General features: G+C 50.5%; 2 protein-coding genes across 5 annotated transcripts in view; both read right to left on the bottom strand.

Annotated features, from left to right (window-relative positions):
- Positions 1-2,560: 2,560 nt before the first annotated feature.
- Positions 2,561-8,369, bottom strand: LOC111157083 (fidgetin like 1). 2 transcript variants are annotated; one of them, XM_022518309.1, is made up of 2 exons: positions 8,306-8,369; positions 2,561-4,738 (listed from the first exon to the last, which is right to left on the bottom strand). In XM_022518309.1, exon 2 carries the CDS (start codon positions 4,726-4,728, stop codon positions 2,701-2,703), a length of 2,028 nt encoding a protein of 675 aa, XP_022374017.1. In that variant the 5' UTR covers positions 4,729-4,738; positions 8,306-8,369; the 3' UTR covers positions 2,561-2,700. The 2 variants fall into 2 exon arrangements, with proteins under 2 accessions (XP_022374017.1, XP_022374015.1); XM_022518307.1 differs by lacking the exon at positions 8,306-8,369 and adding an exon at positions 7,296-7,929.
- A 7,788-nt stretch (positions 8,370-16,157) lies between these two features.
- The window catches only part of LOC111157035 (dopa decarboxylase), a 78,315-nt gene continuing 72,151 nt past the window's right edge, over positions 16,158-22,321 (bottom strand). For 2 of the 3 annotated variants that reach the window (XM_022518242.1, XM_022518243.1), the window contains 2 exons: positions 20,700-20,801; positions 16,904-17,331 (listed from right to left, as the gene is read on the bottom strand). In XM_022518242.1, the coding sequence (XP_022373950.1) occupies positions 17,131-17,331; positions 20,700-20,801 (303 nt within the window). In that variant the 3' untranslated portion in view covers positions 16,904-17,130. Of the gene's footprint in view, positions 16,642-16,903; positions 17,332-20,699; positions 20,802-22,321 lie in introns of those variants that run through there. The other variant, XM_022518241.1, reaches the window with a different exon arrangement.

Genomic DNA, 22,321 nt, shown 5'->3' with positions numbered 1-22,321 from the left:
GAAATTATCTGTATGACACAGACATTTTAAAAGGACTGATTAATTAAAGGCTCTACTGTATTCCTACCAACACTTCTAGGCATGGATACACAAGTGAGTCCGTGCATTGGCACAAGCTCTGTGTCCGTGAAGTAAAGAGATCCCCTGAAGATACGACCAAGCATGTCAGAGCCCACTTCTCTAAAGACACGATGGTGGGGACAGCGCAGCCCCAAGAACACCCTCAGGAGGAAGGACTTCAATGCCAGATTCTTATCTATCAGAATGTGGAGACAGAAAGAGTTCTCAGATATCTAAGTTTCTGGAAGTCTCCCACCCGCACGCCATGGAAACATACTCCGAGTCACAGAAGGCTGAGGGAAAGAATGCTTCCATGTGGCAAAAGGCAGGAACAACCACAAAGTGACTACCCAGCCCAAGCTTTCTTTCCAGGTTCCAAATACCTGCCACATCCTACCTTTCAAGACCAGATTCCCACACGAGCCGTGCAGACCATAACTCCGGAGAAGCCAGTCCACAGCCTGAGACACGCGGGCCCCGCCCGATGCACGGGGAGCAGAGACACCTGGGTGTTTCCTCTCCGACATACACGAAGCTAAATCCCACAAGGGGGATGTGGCCCCGTGGCCCGTGACCAACAGAGCTGAGGGTCAGGAGCGGCAGGAGCGGCGGCCAAGAGAAACACTGACGGCGAAGGCCGAGAGCAAGCTATGGAGTGAAGCAAGACACGAACAGCTCCTGGAGAAGGGCCGCCTGTCCGGTCAGCTGCCGCAACTGTAACACCCAAGGTGGGGAGAGGTGACCCTAAAGAGAACCAGCAACTATCAGGGAAGAGAGCCGTAGAAATACTCGGGAATACAGGGTTACTTGTAGTGCTGTTTATGCAGAAATGAAACAGGACAACGTAATGTATGAAATGCATCACGATTTTGAAAGATTTAATTAAAAACTAGAAACAAGGGGCGCCTGGGTGGCTCAGTGGGTTAAAGCCTCTGCCTTCAGCTCAGGTCATGATCCCAGGGTCCTGGGATCGAGCCCCGCATCGGGCTCTCTGCTCAGCGGGGAGCCTGCTTCCCTTCCTCTCTCCCTGCCTGCCTCTCTGCCTACTTGTGGTCTCTGTCTGTCAAATAAATAAATAAAATCTTTAAAAAAAAAAAAAAAAAAAAAAACAATGACATGTTTCCAAGGGAAGAACTAACAGTCGCAAAAACAAAGCTGTTCAAGGAGCACAAAAGTAGAAGGCGGGCCAAGAATAAAAGTTAAAACAATGGTCTCAACTCACCTACCAGAAGTGTCACGCGCCCCGTCTTCAATAGCACCGTCAAGAGAAAACCTGAGAACCTGAACATCGCCTACGTCAGACCCAGGATTTCTGTCTGTTCTGAGTTCAGCACCTGGAACCGCCCAGCATCCAACTGTCTGAATGAACGAACGGAAGAGGAATGCTAACCAAACTGCGTGACGGCCCCGGGGACACGGGAAACAGGGACTGTGGCTCAGCACAGCTGGGAACTCTATACACGCACGGCCTGTCCAGGGGACAGTTCAGGACACATGCCAAAGGTGTGTTAAAATTAGGCATCATCTCTAATACGAGAAGCTTAAGAAACATGTAAGATGACGAAGCCATTCAACGTTTTTGTGTATGGTGAACAAAAGGGAAACCACTGAATGTGCTTTCCTAAATGCCCCCAACAGCGGACTGGCTAAATTATGGTCCATCCACACGATGGGATCCTAAGGGAAGATGTGACACTGCATGTTCCCACAGGAAGTGATAGTGACACAGAGGAAAAAGCAGGCTACAAGGGAGAACACAGTACAATCCCTCTGCTGTGTGAAAGGCCTGGAAGAAATGACCGGTTCCCCAAACTGCTGGGGCGACAGCAGTTTTTACTCTCTTCTTGCTGTTCATCTCTCTTCCCCAATATTTCTACAGTGAACACCTGTTACCTTAGAAAACAAAGCTGTCCATTATAAAAGTCTGGAAACATTATTTTTGAGAGACCAATACTACAGGCTATAAAGTACTGTCAAACGAAGTATTAATTTTAAACATCATCTACCCCTTGGAAAAACGCAGCATTCTTCATCTTTCAATTTTGTGGATGTGTGTCTGGTATCAGACTACACCGGGCTACTTTTGAACCCAGAAGTAATAGAAGAGAGCTGGAAGCAGTTACAAACCAGCACCAACCACGGGACTTGCCCTCAGGCATCTGGGGAGGTCACAAATCCACTCAATGGCAGGAAGCGAAGCTGATTCCGATGCAAACCACACCTGGGCCAATGCAGAGTTACACCGTCTTCGGAAGAGACCCCTTCTTTCTTCAGTAGAAGATGCATACCGATCAGATGCCAACTCAGACACAAATGGGACTTTCGGGTTTCAATTTGAGCTCACTACTCATCACATTATGCCTTCCGAAAATACCACTTTGAAACCAAAGAAGAACGTTGATTCACCTTTTGTGCGAACGGGTTCACAATAAGGTAATACCTGGAAAAAACTCAAGCTTCTATTAACATAGCCTAAGTCAATCACTTGTAAAATCTCAGCTACTGTTACTCTATTTTATTTGAGGTTCAGAATTCAGAATATACACCAAAGGACAATGAATAAATTCCCAGTTTCTCATGCTAACAAGTGGAAAGGCTGTATTACAAAGATGCCAACGTCAAGTGCCCCGTTTGTCCCCTTTACTTCCCACAACCAAAAGTTCTGTTCCAGTTCTCATAAAGCTCTAAATCTTTAGGAGACACGCTAGGCCGCACGGTTCTGAAGGCGTTCTCAAAATCAACGTAAGCTATTGGTCGGACCTGATCGGGTGTTATCGTGGCAATGTCAACGGTCTGTAAACTGCGAATGGGCCCAAGGGATGCCTCTCTGCAAAGCTGGGTCATGTCAGCTCCCGAGAACCCGTCTGTCTGCCTTACAACCAGGGCGATTTCCTCCTCGCTGAGGCAGCACTGCTCCTTGGACATGAGGTTAATCACGATCTGTTTCCTAGCCGCAGCTTCTGGAAGTGGAATATAAAGCCTTTTCACCAACCTTCTCCGGGCAGCCTCATCAATTTCTTGTGGCCGATTGGTTGCTCCCACCACCAGGATGCGATCTTCAGAAGAAGTGGTTGCCCCATCTAACTGCACTAGAAATTCCGTTTTTATCCTTCTGGAAGATTCGTGCTCACCATCTCCTCGTTGAGACAGCAGGGAATCAATTTCATCGATGAATATCACAGCTGGCTGCTGACACCTCGCCACGGCAAACAACGCACGCACCATTTTCTCCCCCTCACCTACCCACTTAGAAGTCAAAGAAGAAGCAGAGATACTGAAGAACGTTGCCCCGGACTGACTAGCAATGCACTTGCCGATTAGAGTTTTACCAGTCCCAGGCGGCCCGAAGAGCAGAATTCCTTTAGGGGGTCCTCGTAAACCCGTAAAAATGTCCGGCCTCATCATGGGCCACACAACGATCTCCTTTATTGTGGCTTTGGCAAATTCTACTCCGGCAATATCTTCCCAGCTTACAGGCGGTCCGTGATCCATGATCTCATTCATGATAAGCTCAATCATCTTTGGCTCCAAGTTCTTCAGACGCTCATCGATTGGATTTGCTGGCTCTGCAGGTCCTCCACCATAAGCCTTATACTGCATCCCCCCATTCTGATCTCCCCCATCTTGCTTAGGTATAGGAGGAACAAACTTCCCAAATATTCCTCGGGACCTACTAGCTCCCAGAGACTTCTTTATACCACTGTATGAAGACCCGGGTGCACGTTGGGGTTGGTACTTCTTTTGCTGATCTACCCATAATTGTTCTTTTGCAGTTTTAAAAGTAGGCAGGCCACTCTCTTCTCTTTGGGCATTATCTTCTGTTTTACTAACAGCCCTATTCACTATGGGAGTGGAAAGGGCATCAATGGTGCCAGGACCATACAAAGCTTTTCTCTCTCGTGGATTTTCACAGCCAGGAGGCAAACAAGACTGATTAGATGAAAACATATTTAGTCCTACCTTGGCTTTTGGAGAGTTCTTACTTTCCTTGTTGACATTTCCAAATAATGGTGTGGCATGGATTTTTGCAGTGGCTAAGTCACCAAACGGTGTTAAGGATGTGGGACAGGCCTTCCTGGTGTTCGTTAGCACAGGTGGCTGGGCATTCTGAGGGCACGTCGAAGGGCTGCTATCTGGGATGCCTTGGGTCCTACTTGTATCAGGAGCTGCATTAGTTAATGGGCCACTCTCCCCAGAAGCCCCACAAACAGTAAGTTTAGGAGGACCGAGGACAATGCCCTCTTTACGGATGACTCCTGATGCACCGGCAGTGGCCAACAGAGAGTCTCTGGATTTTTTGCCAGCCTGCATCATCTCCTGTACATTACTCAATTGGAAAACATTATTTATTGACAATCCAGACTGCCATTTGTCACTGCCAGTCTGGGGAGATCTTGCTAAAGTTAAAATGCTTTCTGCATAGTTATTCAAGCCGGTCTCAACACTGTCACAATCGATAACCGCAGAATATTTCTCTGCATATTTTCTGAACAGTTTGGTGGCGCAGACCTGGGAGAGCTCGGCGTTTGCCCATGCATACTGAATGCGTAATATCTGCGCTCGGTACGCATCTGCCTTCTGTTCTGGGGTACATGTGCCAGATGTAATTGCAAAGTAATTCTTCTGCCACTCACTCAGGTGCACAGACCTGGAGCTGGAGGCCTGCATGCTGGAGGTTCTTTAACAAATGACAGAAATAAAGAACAGTCAGTACGAAGAAGAAGGAAACAAAGACATAATACTGTGAGCATATTTCTTAAATCCCTGCTCATCTGCAGGAAGGTACACTGGACCTCTCATGTGTAAGGATAGAACACTTATAAGAGAAATAGCTAGGTAAACACATGTTTCAGGCATTCAAGATAGAGACTTAATAACGCTTTGTTATGGGTTAAATGGTTTTAGTTATATCATTTTCCCTGCAAATGGGGAAAATATTCCTAAGGCTTAGGTGGAAAGGGCTTCAAATTAATCAGCAAAACAAAGGCAACACTTGAGAATAATGAACTACAGACAATGCAGGACACACCAAGCCTGGGGGTTTAGCTCTGTCTCTAAGATAAACCAGATGAATGATCTCTGTCAAGCCTCTTTCACGGTGCCTTCAGTTTGATCTGTAAAGTGAGAGAAATCATCACAAGAATCGAGTCAAATAATGAGTATGCAAATATTGTGAAAGGTACCATTCTCATGCCTGTTACACAAATGTACACACTAAGGCCGGGAGCTCACCGGAGATCACAGAGCCAGCAGGCAACAGGGCCGGGGTGCACACTTGGGCACATTCACCCAGGGAGTGTGCAAGTCACAGCGCACGAGCCGCTCCGCGATGCTGCCACCAAAGGGCACAGCAGCATGGCTCATAACCATCAACCACCACCACCTATCAAATGTTTTTAAGGACTTCCTCATCAATGAGCACCGAAAACAGTATGCCCCAGAATCTCTCACAATTTTCCAGTTTCACCTTAAGTATTAAAAAGTGAAACTGGGGCACCTGGGTGGCTCAGTGGGTTAAGACTCTGCCTTCAGATCAGGTCATGATCTCAGGGTCCTGGGATTGAGTCCCACCCACATCAGGCTCTCTGCTCAGTGGGGAGTCTCCTTCTCCCTCTCCCCATCCCCCACTCATGCTCTCTTTTGCTATCTCTCTCTCAAATAAATAAAATCTTTAAAAAAAGAATTTAGGGGCGCCTGGGTGGCTCAGTTGGTTAAGCATCTGCCTTTGGTTCAGGTCACGATCCCAGGGTCCTGGGATCGAGCCCTGCATCGGGCTCCTTGCTTGAGCGGGGAGCCTGCTTCTCCCTCTCCCACTCCCCCTGCTTGTGCTCTCTCTCACAGTGTCTCTTTCTGTCAAATATATAAATACAATCTTAAAAAAACAACAACAACAACAAAAAAAAAACCGCACTATCAATAAAATAAAAAGCACCATACTCAATAGAAGATACTTGAAAAGCATCCATCTGATAAGGAGTTAACATCCAACATATAGAAAGAACTCATACAACTCCATGGCAAATAATTCAATTCAGGGCGCCCAGTTGGCTCATTTGGAAGAGGATGTGACTCTTGATCTCAGGGTTGTGAGTTCAAGCCCCATGATGGGTGTAAAGACGACTTAAAATCTTTTTTAAAAAATGGGCCAAAAAAATGGGCGAAGGACTTGAATACACATTTTCCCAAAGACATACACGTAGCCAGCAGGTCCATTAGAAGGGGCTCAGCATCAGTCATCAGAGGGAAACGCAGAGCAAAACCACAAGGTACCACGTCCTGCCTGTCAGAAGGGCGAGTGCCACCATCACAAGAGACAAAGGTGCTGGGATGATGTGGGGAAAAGAACCCTCGTGCGGTGTTGCTGGGGGTGCAAACTGCTGCAGCCACCCTGGGGGACAGGATGGGGTGGCCTCAGAGAATTAAAAACAGAATTCCCGGGGCGCCTGGGTGGCTCAGTGGGTTAAAGCCTCTGCCTTCGGCTCAGGTCATGATCTCAGGGTCCCGGGATCGAGCCCCACATCGGGCTCTCTGCTCAGCAGGGAGCCTGCTTCCTCCTCTCTCTCTGCCTGCCTCTCTGCCTACTTGTGATCTGTCAAATAAATAAATAAAATCTTAAAAAAAAAAAAAAGGTGAAACTGACCTTGTAAATTAAATATGAGAAAAAGTCTGCTCAAGTACAAACACTTTAGGTCTAAACGGTGTAACAGTAAAGTGCTTTTACTTTAGGGTTCTTCTCTCAAGTTATTTTTGTAAGCCTCCTTATATTCAGTTGAATTATTTTACCAGAATTATTGGTGACTGTAATCATATTGCTAGATGTGTAGAAGTTACCTGTCCAGCCACAAGAAAAATGTGTAAGAAAACATCTAAGTTTCCTAGGAGTGCTGCCATAAAGGAGTGCTATAAAATCCAAGAACTCATGCATTTTAAAATCTACCTCCCAAATTGCCTATAAATACGGCTTAAAAATCCATAGGTTCTTCCAGCACACAAGTAATACAGCTGACGCGTCTCCCATAAGGCCATACAAAAAGGAAAGGCCCAGTGAGATTCTAATTTGCTTCAGGCCATAAAGCTACATTAAACTAGTCAAAAGCAGAACCATTTTAGCTTTTAAGACTCTTTTAGGCAGTGCTGGAATGGAGGAACTGAGACGTGACTTGGAAAACATTCATCACTTTTCTCATCAGGAGGAACACCCTCTTCCCCCGCCTGGCTTCATCTCCCTTCCTCACCTGCAATCCCGGGATTCCTCCAGCAGCACACCGCCCTATCACTGTTCCCAGGACGCCTCCTCTCCTTTCCCCCTTCACCCTTTTCTTGGAAATTCACCTCCCAAGTCTACTTCTGCCGACTCAATCATTTACCCACTATGTGGACAGGGACAGCCAAACACCTGTGTGGCCAGCCCTGGCCAAGGACACAGCCACTGTCCCCATCACCATCAGTCACTTCCTCCCAGCATTTCTTCCACCAAAAACCTGCAGTTCATTAACACACATGAACTGCGCTCCAATCTTTTTTTATCATGATTCTGGTAATTTTCTGCTTATGGTGAGAATGTGGGATTCTCAGCTAGCCAGCTGGCTGCTGCCAGCAGGACCTGTTTTCTATAACATCTGTACTCTCCTGTACCCAGAACAGGGTATCCCCTGGAATAAAAACTACTAAAATCCTGCCAGACCCCGGGCCGGCCCTTTGTAGGGGCTGCTAACTCCCAGAAGCAGGACCGGTCCTCTGGCTCCGCCGCCCACCAGCCCGGACCCCGAGCACAACTCCTCAAGTCCTGTCAGGAGCACAGGTAGCACAAGCCAGCTCCCGGGGGCTGCCGGTTCTGCGAGGCCCTCAGCACAGCTCCCGGCCCTTAGAAAATACTAGAACAACTGTTCGGCGTCTCAGGTCCTTGCAAGGACCCCCCCCCCCCCAACGGGGGCGGCCCCGCCCCCTGCCTTCCCAAGCCGCCTGCCTTCCCCCCGCCCGCCCCGGAGACCCCTGACCGGCCGCCTGGCCCCCCCGCGCAGCCTCCGCCCGGGCCCGACCCGGCCCGGCCCTTACCCCTGGGCCCTCTGCGACCCCCGCTCCCGCCCGGGGCCAGGCTCCTCCACAAGCCCCGCCCCCCCTTCGCCCCTCATCCCTCGCCCGGCCCCTGGCCCCTGCCCCTATACCGACCCGGACCCCTACTCCGCCACGGTCCCGACCCTGGCGGGAGCCCGACCCTCCCAAGCTTCCGAGCCTCCCAGCCCACCTGGAGCCTCCGAAAAGCGCGGGGCCCGGTGTGCGCTTGCGCGCTGTTTACGTGCTCGTACCCGCGCCGTGCGTGCGTGCGTGGGGCGCGCCGGAAGCGGGGCGGCAGCTGGGAGCATCGGGGAGGCGGCTGGGAGCGTCGGGGAGGCGGCCAGCCGCGCGGGGATCCGGCTGGGGCTGGCGAGGTTGATGGAGAAGGGGTTCGCGGCTAGAGCGCGCAGGAGTGTTGGTGAGGGAGGGGGCGTGCGCGGGAGGATGCGGGGGGCGTGGCGTGGGGGATGGGGGCGCGGGGCGGTGGGCGGAGCGGTGGGCGGAGCGGTGGGCGGGTCGGAGGCGGGTCGGAGGCGGGGCGGAGGCGGGCGCTCCCTGCGGGCGCTGCAGCTGAGGTCCCGAAGCGGGCTGGCAGCGGCCGGTTCGCAGAAAGGGATGCGCATCATTTCGTTGCACCTGCGCCTCCTGTTCTCTGGCCTCCGACCTGCAGACTCGGAGGCGCGGTGGGCGGAGCGCAGTGCGCAGGACCCCCGCAGAAGGCGCCTCGTCGGCGCTCCGCCCGGCAGCTCAGGGACCGCGGTGCAGCCGCAGGCCGGGCCCAGGCCGTTGGAGGCGCGGTCAGGTCTCCTTGACGCGGGAGGGGGTGGGGGGCAGTAGCCCTCCTCGGAGCAAGTGGAGGCCGGGTCCCCGCGGGCCCGTGGCCGTTGCCCTGTCCACGTTAGCAGGTCGTTCTGGGCGAAGGTTACCCACTGGCTGAGAGGACCGAGTAGAGGCAGGTGCAAATCGACATGCATTTTTCAGATGGAATAAGGGAATCAGGCTCTCCCTGAGTCTGGCAACTCCGACCTGTCCCTCAGCCAGCACTCCCCGCCCCCGCCCTGCACTCTTCAGGGACACTTTCCTGGAAGGAAGCCTTTGGAAAACGCTCCATCATTGCCTTGGACTTTGTTTTGGAGCGAGGCCTCAGAGGGCAGTAGCATGCCCAGATGAGTTTAGCGAATTGCGTTTCAGACCGAGCAACAGAATAGCCACTGGCAGCCACCTGTCCTGTCACTAGTGTCAACGTGTCACCTCAAAACTCTGGAGACAGTTCCGGGTTTGATCACAGCCCTAAGGATGCCCCGAGGGTACGTATTTCCATTCTGCCGTCTTTCGCCCACCCCACCACCTACGGTGACTTCCCCCTCCAGGCTTGTCACCTTACTGTTCTGAGAAGACCCCCCCAGTCAAGGAACCCAGCTTCACACAGCCCCATTTATAGTGGGGAAAAGGGGCCAAACTAGGAAAGACCTTTCACCCCTGAATACTTCTCTTTCCCAATAAAGGAAGAAACCTTTTCCCAGGAAACCCCAGTAGCCTTCCTCTTCCTCTCCTTGTCTCCCCGATCTTGGGTTATCCCACCCTGAGAATATGGGCACAGGGGAGGGAGAAAATGATGGCACGTGACATTTAAATGCAAGATCTGAAGAAATTTGAGGCAAAAAAAAAAAAAAAAATCCAAAGACCTTTCTTCTAACAGTTCTTTAAATGGGCACAAAAAAAAGGGTTTGGACAATCTATTTTTGTAAATAGACGATCACAAGGGAGATCACTCACAATTCATTTCTTAGCTGAAGTAGGAATAACAGACTTTTTATTCTAAAGGTTCATAATTTATTAGCTCATTTTCTAATTATCATAATTACTCAAAATATAGAGAATGAAAATAAAAGAAGATGAAAATGAAAACTGTTATTTCCAGGCTGGCTTAGTTGCATGTTTACTAGCTGTTTTTCTGCTTGCATATTTAGACATCAGCATATGCTCTTAGGATAATTGGCAGTAAGTTTAAATAAATATTATTAGGGTAACTGGCAATTTTTGGTGACTTTCATCACTAATATTTTAATGATAGCATTTGGAGGATTCACAGAAACCGCTGTCTTACCCACCTAAGAGTTTTTTGTTCAAATAATGAATTTCATGTACGGTGTCCGCAGCTGTTTTTCAGCAGGTGACATGGGCATTGCCATTTCACTTTTGTGCCTTTAATACGAAAGCATTTCCCAATCCTACAGTCTCCATCTTCCTGCATAGCTGGCAGAAGTATAAGTCACTTCCGTGCTCTCCCTGAACTGAACTTCTCATCTGTGAAAGGGGAATAAACTTGTCTAACTCAGAAGCTACGCTAAGGATTAAGTTAACACGCGACACCATAAATCATCAGAGCAGCAGCTGGCACAATGCAGACGTTCAACAAATCTGTGATGCTGTCCCGTACTTACTGCTCCGTGAACACGGTTGTTGGGATTGGAAGAGTTTGCTACCTGAGCTAGGCAGCTAAACTTTCCTTCCAAGACCGTAGACCATGTTCTTTCTTCTGGGTAGAATTTTTTTGAACCTGCAAGAGAAGCATTTTCCACCTATAGCAAATAGAGTGCCGGTTCTTCGTGTGAGGGATTCTGGGAGGTGGCTGCACATTTCCATATTCATGAATATTATAAACATGGTCTCAAGGAAATGCCAGTGCACACTTCAGTGATCTCATTTGTTTTTGAGCACAGAGAGACTATGGCCCCAAATAATGTGCATTCCTGTGTGCCAGGAAAGTTACTTTCTTGAAGTTTAAAAGAGATGTGTTTGTCAATGTGTGGGACTGCTGGTAGGGAGGTGGATGGTTTGAGGACATAGACAGGACAGGAGGCAGGTGGAACAGCCAAACCTGAGCCCAGTTCCTTCCTTCATGGCCGGGTTCCTGTGTGTGGCTGGATTCTCACTGACTTCAATACTAGCGGCTCCCTAGCCCGGTGACAAGGCGGTACTCCTGCCCTCCGTGGGGCAGGAAGACCTGCGTGGATCTGGACGGAATGCAGGTACAATCCCAGAAAAGGCTTTGGCCGACTGCACTGAACGCATCACAAGAGCCCTGGGGAGGAGCCTGACGTGGCCTCGCGGCGGTTAACGGAAATGGGGTAGGCAGAGCACTGAGGACAATGTGCTTCGGTCCTTTTTTCTGGAACATCACAGCCAACCTGAGTCAGCACTTCTAGCTGCTTCCTGTCTGATGCCATATAGGCTGTGGGCTGAATTGTGTTCCCAAAAGATATACTGAAGTCCTAACCTCTGGTATCCGGGAATGTGATGGTTTTTGGATGCAGGGTCTTTGCAGACACACTCGAGTTAAGAGGTCATACTGGCCCAGGCTGGGCCTTAATCCAGTGCCCCTGATGATTTATAAAGAAGAGAGAAGTACAGAGGGGTGGTGGAGATTGGAGTAATATGCACTCCTAAACCAGGGAGCATCTGCGGCCTCCAGAGCTGGAGGGACCCTCCCTCGGAGGCTGCGGAAGCAACGTGGCCCTGCGGACACCCTCATTTCGGGATTCTGGTGTCCAGCACTTTGAGAGAATTATTTTCTGTTGTTTTAAGTCTCCTAGTTTTATGGTGCTTTGTTCCCACAACCCTAGGAAAGCAATAGACTGCATTCTGATGGTCTAGGGGCAGGCTGTGGGAGTAATTAAGAGCATGGCCCATGGAGTCAGCTTTCCGGGGTTCAAATCCCAGCCCCACGGCACAAGAGCTACATCCGGGGATCTTGAGGGGCCGAACCGAGTCTATCGCTGAAGAGCCTTTGGATGAGAATGGCTCCAGTAAGCTCCGCCCAAGTCCCGGGCGTTATTACGGTCAGGTAAGCCCTGTGCTCAGCACGAGTTGCTTGTCAATGAAGAAGAACCCGTCCTGGGGCGGTGGTTCCAGTTTCTGTGCTCCTTACCCTTGCTGTTTGATCAATCAGCCCAACTTCTCTGGTCTTCATAGACCCCTGAATCGCAGATGTAGGAGAGGGCTCAAAGGTGGCAGGTTTTCCATCCCCTCCTTTACCACTTGAACACCCGCAGGGGTGGAGAACTTGCTGCCTCTGAAAAAGGAGATCGTGTGCGCTCACAGCCATCTTTTGAGTTCTCCATGTTGAAACATAACCTGCCTCCCTCCATGTCACTCTCTGGAGGCACAAAGCCTCTTCGTGCAAAAGGGGTGTACATTTGAAGACACGCACCTAGTCCTCTCTCTTGAGTCTTTCCCCCTGGATAGCCTTCCTTTTATAAACCTCCTCACATGACTCAGTTTCCCTCTGATGGCACGGGGGCGGGGGGTATCACCATAAATGGTGAGGTTTGGGGGTCTGCATTTTGGACGCCTTTGGACCCCCATGGTCTCCTATAAGTAACCCCGGTCTGTTTTCCTCCTCTTCTCTCCCCTCGACCATCTGTGTCACCTCTCTGCTTAGAGAAGAAATGCACAAGTTTCTCTAAAATAGTAGTTCCAGACTGACCCAGCTGAGGCAGGCGACCTGTTGTCACAGTACTTTCTTAGTAATTTGTTTCTATTATTTATGACAAGTAAAGGTGATAAGAGGCAGCACAGAGGTGCTGAGGAAAAAGATTCTGGTATTGAGTGCAGTAAAAAAGAAAAAGTAAAACAGTTGCTAGTATTTGATCCTTGGGGATTTACACGATTCAGAAAAGCAATAATCATTAGAGCAAAAGGTCGCCAGGCAATTTCCATGCCTGCTCTCAAACACAGGCTTTCTGGATAAGATATCAGCAGTTTCTAATGTACTGAGCCTAAGGGCCTCGCAAGTTAGGGGCACAGGGACGAAGTCGGTGGACACTTTAAACCTGCCTTCCCTCTGGGTCTTCTCCCCTTATAATGAGCAAGGGGTGCTCAATGACCTCCCACTTCTCTGTTCTGTCTTGGGCATTTTCACAAACTCCTTTCAACATGGCACGAAGCCGTCCTATGTGAACGTCTTCAGTCCCAGAAAGTTTTGCCATTTGTCACATTTTGGAGAAGAGACATGATTCCAGGAGATTTTCTTAGCGTGATGCAATGAGAACAACACATTCTTGGGTTTTGTCTCCGATACCTGATGCGGAGCTCCGAAACCTCTGGAAATGTGTGGGTGACAGGAGGCGCTTTTGCTCAAAATGGGGTGACTTTTGGTTGGCCCCTAGATAGAATCAGATGGGGGCTGGACACTGAGGAGACCCAGGCATGATTAGAGGTTTGTGATGTCCAGCCCTGCCTCCAGCATTCTGGGGGAGATTGAGCTCATCACCCATGGTCAGTGATTTAATCAACCATGCCCATGTCATGGATCCACCATAAAAACCCCCAAATGACAGAGCTGGGAGAGTTTCCAAGCTGGGGAACACATGCCGGTGCTAGGAGAGGAAGTAGTGCTCTCAGAGGGTGTGGAAGCTCCATCCGCCTTCCCCATACCTTGCCCTGTGCAGGTCTTCTGGTTGGCTGTCCCTGAGCCTTATCCTTTATAATAAAGGGGTAAATATGATTGAAACGGCGTTTTGAGTCTGTGAGCTGTTCTAGCAAGGCACTGAACCTAAGGAGGGGGTCATGGGAACCCCTGCTTTACAGCTGATCCGTCAGAAGTACGGGAGGCCCGGGATTGGGACCGGCCTCAGGTGGAGGGCAACTTATGGTTCTGAGCCCTTAACTATGGGATCAGACAGTAACTCCAGTTAGATGGTGTCAGAGAGTTGGAGAAGTGGCCTTGGCAGAGACACCGCTATTTGGTGCCAGGAGGAAAAAATCTCATTTGGTGTCAGAAGTGTTATGACTAAATGCAGTTTGGGTATGAGGATCTGGTGGTGTCGTCAGGGATTTTTCCAACACCAAGCAGGAGGCGCCATTATCACAGGCCAGAAGGCAACAGGCTTTGCATCGACTTCCCAGCAGTGCCAGCAGTGGTCTATGACACGTCGTGACCCCAAACCAGTTGTATATTTACGTCCAGATGCTATGCAGATTGGAGATTAGGCTGAGTAATCCAGACCTTTTTCAACTAGGGGCTCTTTGGGGATTGTCAGGTTGGAGTCAGGAGCCAAGACTCAACCTGGGAGGTGAAAATGGACTCTTCCCAGAAGAGAATGAATGGCTTCGCTGCCACTTCCTCTGAGAAATAGTTCACCCTGAAGACCAGACAGGAGATTTGGCCGCCCAGTTGAGTGGCAAGAGTGTGGATCCTAGAACCAGGCTGGCCGAGTTCTAGTCCTAGCTTGGTCACCAATTAGCAGCGAGAACCTGGGACAAGCCACTAAACCTCTTGATAAACCTTGACAAGGTTTTTCTCATCTGTACCATGGAAGTGATAACTGAGAATTTTAAAATAGGAATAAGGTAAATATTTCAAAAATATTGAGAAAGGTGCCTGGCATGGATCACATGCTCTGAGTGCCTGTTTGTTTAATACACAGGAAGACAGTGCTTCTTGCTGTATCTACGCTCAGTGGTTTGGCCTGATGGCTCCATCCCCTAGATGCCTGGAGAGGTCAGGAGGTGGGGTGAACTGTGACGATTTGCCGAAAAATGAGCCAAAAGTCAGACAAGCTTTCATCTCTGTTGGGTCTACATCGATGTGGATGTCTGAGAATCTCCACCAGAAAGACCCAGCTGAGCTCTGAGAGAGGAGCCCCTCGGCCATTCAACTGGCTTCCTGACTCCTATCTGTGCACGGCTCCCAGCACCACCCCTGTTGTCGCCTGCCGCCCAAGCTCTTGCCTGGGACTCCGGCCTCCACCATCTTCTCAGTGTAGACTTCCACAGAAGACGGGAGCTGGCATCGGTGACTTTGGTGGCTCATTCTGGAGACCTCATTCTGCAACAATCTTAGCTCAAGAGCATACTCAGGTGCAAACCATCTCATTGCAGAACAGAATCACTTCCACCTCAACTCAATGATCTGAGTGCTCAACACCCTACAGCTCTTAACGCGAGGTCCCAGTGGCCCTAGAGGCCCATCCCATGTCCTCACACCTCGATGGATGGCAGGTCTGGTTCACTGATGAGTAGAGAACGAATGACCTTATGTGTAAGTTGGGGAACTACATAGCCTCTGACAGATTTCCAGATTCCTGAAAAGCAGATCATTTCATTATATTTAGGTATCAGAGACTTTTGAAATTCAAATAGACTTATCAATAGTGGCAGGGCCTTTTCCGAGAGTGCTTTGCTTTCAATAGTTAAATCGTCTCTAAAAGACAAGAACTCATCGTGGGATTAAAATTCAAGTGTTTGTACCAGCAAAAATGGTTTCAAACAAAGATAGGCTATTCAAGTAAATACTGCACCTTATGGGTGTTTACGTTTACAAGAGCATTCTGGTTGTTTATCGTTAATGAGACCATGGGGCAGACGGACTGATCATTGGTCCTTGGACAAAGAAATCAAGGCCCTAGAAAGTAACCTTTCCCCACACGCCAGTAGAATTTGGTCTGCGGTTGTGAGTCCTGGCTCTGAATTTATTTCTTCAAGAGTTGGAGTCATCTCTAAGTAAAACCTGTATGTTCCTAATGCATTGAGAACAGCCCCCGACATATAATGGATACTCGATTAACATTTTTTTGGTGCAAAGAATGCCATTTAAAAATACCCAAGGGGGGCACCTGGGTGGCTCAGTGGGTTAAAGCCTCAGCCTTCGGCTCAGGTCATGGTCTCAGGGTCCTGGGATCGAGCCCCTCATCGGGCTCTCTGCTCAACAGGGAGCCTGCTTCCCCCTCTCTCTCTGCCTCCCTCTCTGCCTACTTGTGATCTCTCTCTCTGTGTCAAATAAGTAAATAAAATCTTTTAAAAATAAATAAAAATAAAAAAAATAAAAATACCCAAGGATGGGTGACTCAGTTGGTTAAGCGTCTGCCTTGAGCTCAGGTCATGATCTCAGGGTCCCGGATAGAGTCCCACATCAGACTCCGTGCTCAGAGGGGAGCCTGCTTCTCCCTCTGCTGCTCCCCTGACTTGTTCTCCCTTTCTTGCTCTCTCCAGTAAATAACTAAAAATCCTTTTAAAAATATCCAAGGATGCCATCCATATCTTCAGCCGTTTTGAAAGGTTAAGTGCACATTACTACAATGAATTGGGTACAACGCAGAACCAAAAAATGCTTACCAGGCACAGTCACCACGTCACTGCAAATAGTTTATTAAGCATTGAGCCACATGACAGAACAATTTAAAGACCATGGGTATAATCTCAAGTCCCATAATCCTAGAATATCCTGGAAAATATCTCAGTAAGCCTCTCCCACCACTGACGACTTCAAGAGCACGAAAACCTATGATTTCTTAATCAACAAAAGTCACAGTTGAATAATGAATAAAAGCTACATGCACCGGGATTGTAGTGAGTCACGTTTTTTCATTGGTACGAGAGTGAACAGATATAATCACGAGCTTCTGGAGAACTTCACAGAAAGAAGGGTGAGGTCACATGCAGGCTTGGGTCCTCGGAACCTGAATAATGTTTATTGCCTCCTCTTTCCAGTGTTCAAATAGAGTTCTTTTCAACTTCTGATCTCTATGGGGAAAACATATATGTGAACATATGGCTACATTCAAAAAATTAAAGAATCAGTATTTTGTATACTTCTCATTAGAATGCAGAGGAAGAATATGTTATTTCTCTAGTGAGCTGGAGGGAATCGTGCATCGTAGACAGATATGAACTGTGAGCCACGAGATTGAGAGGCTGGCCTGGCTTCTCTTGGACACATGTTACCAATGCTAGCCAGCATCTGTGCCAGTGTCTACCCTCCATGAAATGGGGATAGTTCCTTCTCTTTCTTGGAGTTATGACCATGTGGATTTGATAGGCTAATCTCAAGCAAGCACGAGTAAAGCCCTTGTATTCAGGATTTCATTGCAAATTAACCTGGCCCCCAAAGTGATCACAGCAGGGTGCAGCTTCTTCCTCTGGAAGAGGAGGTAGAGGAAATCCGGGCGGCAGTGTGGAGAGGCAGAGCTGGGGGACGGCTTACCGGAAGCAGCTTCCCTGCAGCTCGGGAGTCTAGTCCTTCTCGGCTCTCAGCAGGTCGGTGGTCAGCTGTCTGATGTGCTCCCAGCTCCGCTGCACGTGGGTGAGCTCCACGAAGCGGGAGCAGATGGCAAATCGCAGCACGAACTTGTCTCCGAGGTGACAGGGGACCAGGTGGATTTTCTTGGCACTGTTGATCCTTTCCAGAAGGTCCTCGTTCAGTTTGTTGGAACCCTGCAGAGATGGACAGAGGGGCCCCGCTGAGGTCCCTGAGGACTTGGACTTCAATGGGTCACCAAGGAAGGCCGGCATTCGGCAATACTGCTCTGCATCCGTGAGAGAGGCTGTACCCCTTGCCTTTCTTTTACCAGGGTAAGAAATTCAGCTCAATGAGACTTACGTGGCCGTCAAAGACTCTAGCCTCCCCTACAAGACAGGTTCTTCAGGGTTGAATTACTATCCAAAGGTGACTGTTTCACGGACCAGCCTTTTCAAGAAAAATGGAGTTTCCTAGGCATGTGATGCTTAAACTACATCTACATGTTGATGAGCTTAAACCATAGAACTGAGGCTTCAAACCGCACCAGTGAGGGGTCCCACCGAAACATATAGAAGAAATCTCAGCAACACAGAACCAGAGCACAGTCCACGTAGACTCTGGGAAAACTGCCCAGGAACTAGAGGACTAAGGGGACATTGGTGGACTCTCCCCATCTAGAAAGGAGCAGCCCCCCACTTCCTGGGCCAGGCGGCAGGCACTGACGCCACCAGGTGGGTGGCTGGGGGGCTTTCCTTCCCCTGCTGGGTGCCGCTGCCCCCACAGCCCTCTCCCATTCCTGCGTCCTCCTCCCCAGCTCCTGTCAACTTTCTTCTCTTTCCAGGCAGCACCTGCAGGGCCCTAAGCCCCATCATCAAAGGTAAAAGGGGGAGGGGAGTGGGCCTCTCATCCCTGGTCTGTGACCCTCACAGGGCTCTCTCATTTGCCTTCTCACTCTGTCTTGAGAACTGAGAAGCAGGAAGAACAGTGGGAGGAGGAGTCCAGTCCCGCTCCAACACCTGCCAGACACTGGGCACTGGCCTATGGACCCGGGCAAACCCTCCCAGCTGCTGGCTGTGGGCCTCAGTGGGGCTCCTGCTGGCGTCCTGTGGAGAGGCACTGGGACAAAGGCCGTTCAGAAGCCCTTGACATGCCGGGTCTAGACAAAGCCTGTCCTATTCGAGGATGAGGCTAGAAAAGGAAGGACATATGAGACAAAGCAGCGGGATTTTACCAGGAAGACTCAGCAGAAATTAAAGACTCAGAAGAAATTAAAACAGAAATTAACAGAAGAAATTTAACAGAAATGAAAAACACATTATTTAGGAAAATATCCTTCCCATTTTCAAATGGATTAGGCAAGGTATGTCTTCTCTTAAATACAGTAAGAAGCCAAGCAATGGAGAGTATCTAAGAGAAGGAGGAGAGGGGGGAGGGGCAGGAGGGGCAGGAGGAAGAGAAGAAGGAGAGGAGGGGGAGGGGGACGACCAGAAGAAGGAGGGGAAGGGGAGGAAGAGGAAGTGGGGAGAAGAAGGGAGGAGGGAAAGAAAGAAGAGGAGGGGGAGGGGGAAGAAGGGTGAGTGGAGGGGGAGGACGGGAGGAAGGAGAGAGGAGGCAGGTCAGGGAGGGGCGGAGGGGGAGGAGGAGGGGGAATCACACTATATATCTGAATCCTCGGATGCAGTAGAGGACTTGAAATCCACACCGGGGCAGCATGGCACAGGGAGACAAGAAGGAGCCCGTAGACGTGGGGACGGAAACATGAACCATGTGCCTCAACAGCAAGCTTCCTGGAGAAGAAACCGGATCAGTGGAATGGAAGGAACACGCAGATTCACAGAGGGACCCTTCTGCTGGCTGCGAAGTGCCCAGGGCTTCTGGAATGGGGGGATGCACTGTGCCGCCCAGGAGAAAAGGGGTCGGGACCACACTCAGGTGGGTTTGGGGGTCATAGAGCCCGACAGCAGATTGGGGGCACCCAAGGACGGCATTGGGGGCTCTGCTCTGGGGGAGGTGATGGCTGCCCATCCCCACACTTATGCTAAACTCGCCACGTGTGCAGCTGACCCTTGAAGACACCAGTTGGAACTGCACAGGTCCACTTACACGTGGATTTTTTTTCAATAAATCCAGCGCGACACAGCCGATGTATTTTCTCCTCCTTGTGATTTGCGTCCTAACATTTTCTCTTCTCTGGCTCGCTTTATGGTAAGATGCAGCGTATAATCCACACAGCATACAAAATAGGGGACCCCTCCCTGTGCTACAGGCAAGGCTGCTGGTCAGCAGTAGGCTGTTAGAGGTTCAGTCTGATGAGAGTCAAAATTATACACAGATTTCCGGCTTTGGGGGGTGGTCAGTGCCTCTCACCTCCTAACTGTTCTTTAAATGGACAAAGTGAGTGGTGTGTGGATTACATCCCAATAAAACTGTGAAAAATAAAAAATGGAAGTCCGACCAGAACACCGGCAGTCAAAACAAAACAAAATGTCTTCTCCATGGCAAAGGCATCAAAGCCTGCCCCCAAACATTGATGTCAGGTGACCTGCAGCCCGTGGCCACTCTGGGGACGCAGCTGCTGGGACGCCAATGCTCTGAGGCTTCCCCCACGCCCTACCACGACAGAAGGGTCCCCTGTCCCCTGCACATGGGCAGGCCCCACCACTGTGCACTCTGCACAGAGCTCACAGCCCCCTCACCGAGCCCTGCACAGGAACACCAGCTCCCCACTCTCTCTGTAGAGCCCAGGCTTTCTCAGGACTGGTTCTCATTACTGCCTTGAAGCTCCAAGGACCAGCGAAGGGGAGGATATCGTAAGCGGATGACAGCACCTTGACCATGCAGCAGGGCTCCCCTTCCTCTTCCTGATGGCCTCCACCCACGTGAACAAGGAAGCCAATGGAATGGAAGGCACGGCCAGCTTGAGAGAATGGGCAGGTGAGGCTCCCAGCCAGTCTCCCTTGTACAAAATAGAATAATATGGCACCTGTGGGTGCAGCACCTTTCAGAAACGTCTCAGAAATGTGGTCATGATTCCCAGCAGAGATGGCCTGTGCCCTCCGCCCTCTGGGCCAGCTTCCCCCAATGCAGTGAGCACCCTCTTCATCAGGCAGCAGGACTGCAGAGTGCCACAGACCAGCATTTCTCAAACCCCTGTGTGCACCGGCAGCCTGGAGGGGCTCCTTAAGATGCCGGATCGGCAGGTCTGGGCTGGGGCCTGGAGCTGGGCTGGGACAGAGCCCGCACACAGGTTAGTGCTCAGAGCATTCCAGAGACAGAGATGCGTCCGTGGAGGAAGTGGAGAGCATTCGAGGGCCAAGGGTCTACACAAGCGAGAAGTCTCGGTCTGACTGAGGAGGGGCGGACAGCTCCTGGAGGAGGGCGCCTGGGGCCCCGCAGGCACTCGGGCTGGGTCAGGGCCGGGAGGTGTGAACCCAGATGGGAAAACGCATGCTGACTTCTCTGGTTGCTGGGGACCTAGCATGCCAGTTTGGAGATGGAGGTGATGAATGATCTCTCCTCTGTCACCATCAAAGAGAATGAAGACTGAAGTGGACACACATACCTTTAGCCGAAAACAGACCAGCCCCAGAGTGACTTCTGCACAGATTTCAAAGCGGGGATCCTGGCGCACCAAACACTCAAACTCGTGAGCCAGCTGGACGTGCTGGAAAGGGAAGAGCATCTGTCTCAGTTTCTGGACAGTACTCGGCTCCGAACTCAGCCACCTTGAAAACCTTCCTAGACGGCACGCCTGTGATTCATATACACTCACTCAGCCATTTTTCTCAAGTGTGGATGTGACCCAGCAGCCAGCCATTCCCACGCAGGCTGGGAAGAAGCTCGCTACCCTGACAGAAGGACTAGTGTCTTCAGAGAAACACCAACTGGGCACCTGGGGGGCTCAGTCGGATAAGTGTCTGCCTTTGGCTCGGGTCATGATCCCAGCGTCCTGGGATGGAGTCCCGAGTCGGGCTCCCTGCTCTGCAGGCAGCCTGCTTCTCTCTCTGTCCCTCCCTTCATCATTCTCTCAATCAAATAAATAAATAATCTTTACCAAAAAAAGGGAAAGAAAGAGAAACACCAACTAATAGGTTCTTCTGTTCAGGGGACTTTTAATCCCACCAAACAATTGGTTAGAATTTCAGAAGGAACATCGTGACGGGTATTTAAATATGTGAGTTAAGAGAGAGCGGCCCCAGGGCTGAGGGGCGGGTGCCCCGCCACCATGCTGTCCACACACAGCCCGGTGCGAGTGACACCACGGTTGTACCCACTCTGCAATGAGGAAACGAAGGGGGTGATTCTGACGCAGCAACCCAACACCGAAGCGCCGGCTTCTGTGGGGCTCTGGCTGGTTGTCACCAAGGGACGAGAGTGACAGTCCCCGCCACATTCAACAAATGCCTTCCTCTCACCGAATTCACCACCTTATTTGACAACTAGGTGTTCATGGAGCCCCAAAGGGGTTTCAAACAGTCTGTGAACTGAGAACAAGCCTGCCACGGTCTGTGCACCTGTTGCTCATCCCCGCCCCCCCCCACCCTGGGCCCCGGCTCGGTGCTCTCATGACAGTGCTCAGGGACTCTAGAGCAAAAGCAAGTGTCCAGCGTCCTTGGGACTGAAGCCTCCTGCATTTGTGCAGCTCCCAGGCACAGCATAAATCTGACCACTAGAGGGCACCAAAGACTGGCGCGGGGAGGTGTCACCCCACCTCCACACCTGGGACACCTGCCCAGGGACAGGCTTTGACCATCCCCTCCCTCTCTGTAAGCCGGATGGGAGTCTGCTCAGAGGCAGGCATGGAGTGTTTTTACAGGAAGCAGCCTAATCACACCCAGTGGCCCCTGAGCTTAAAGCTGGAATCATCTGGAGAAAGAAACTGTTTCTCTTCCTTCCCCACAGAAGCGGAATCCTCATCATATTTGAGAACATGTTCCATAATCTCACATACACTTTTCCCACAGATACCACAGGTTCCCTGCCCCCATGAAGCCCAAGGACCTCTGTCCATCAGGACAGCACCATGGCTGCGGAAGGAGGCCAGCATGGCAGGAATCAGCTGGAAATCAGTAGCCGTCTACAGCCAGCTAAATGGGTGGTCCTTGGCAGGGGGGGAGGGTGTCCCCAGCTCATACTCTGGCCTCAGTTTCCTCGATTGCTAAAGAAATAAAAGACAGGATGATG

Source organism: Enhydra lutris, unplaced genomic scaffold (assembly GCF_002288905.1).
Source record: "Enhydra lutris kenyoni isolate GAN:26980312 unplaced genomic scaffold, ASM228890v2 scaffoldscaffold51, whole genome shotgun sequence".
Taxonomy (NCBI): domain Eukaryota; kingdom Metazoa; phylum Chordata; class Mammalia; order Carnivora; family Mustelidae; genus Enhydra; species Enhydra lutris.
Note: the sequence above shows the minus strand (reverse complement) of the source record. Positions and strands in the feature narration are given on the sequence as shown.

Excerpts from the sequence above, each read along its gene's own strand:
- LOC111157083 (XM_022518309.1), bottom strand. The coding sequence starts at position 4,728 with ATGCAGGCCTCCAGCTCCAGGTCTGTGCACCTGAGTGAGTGGCAGAAG.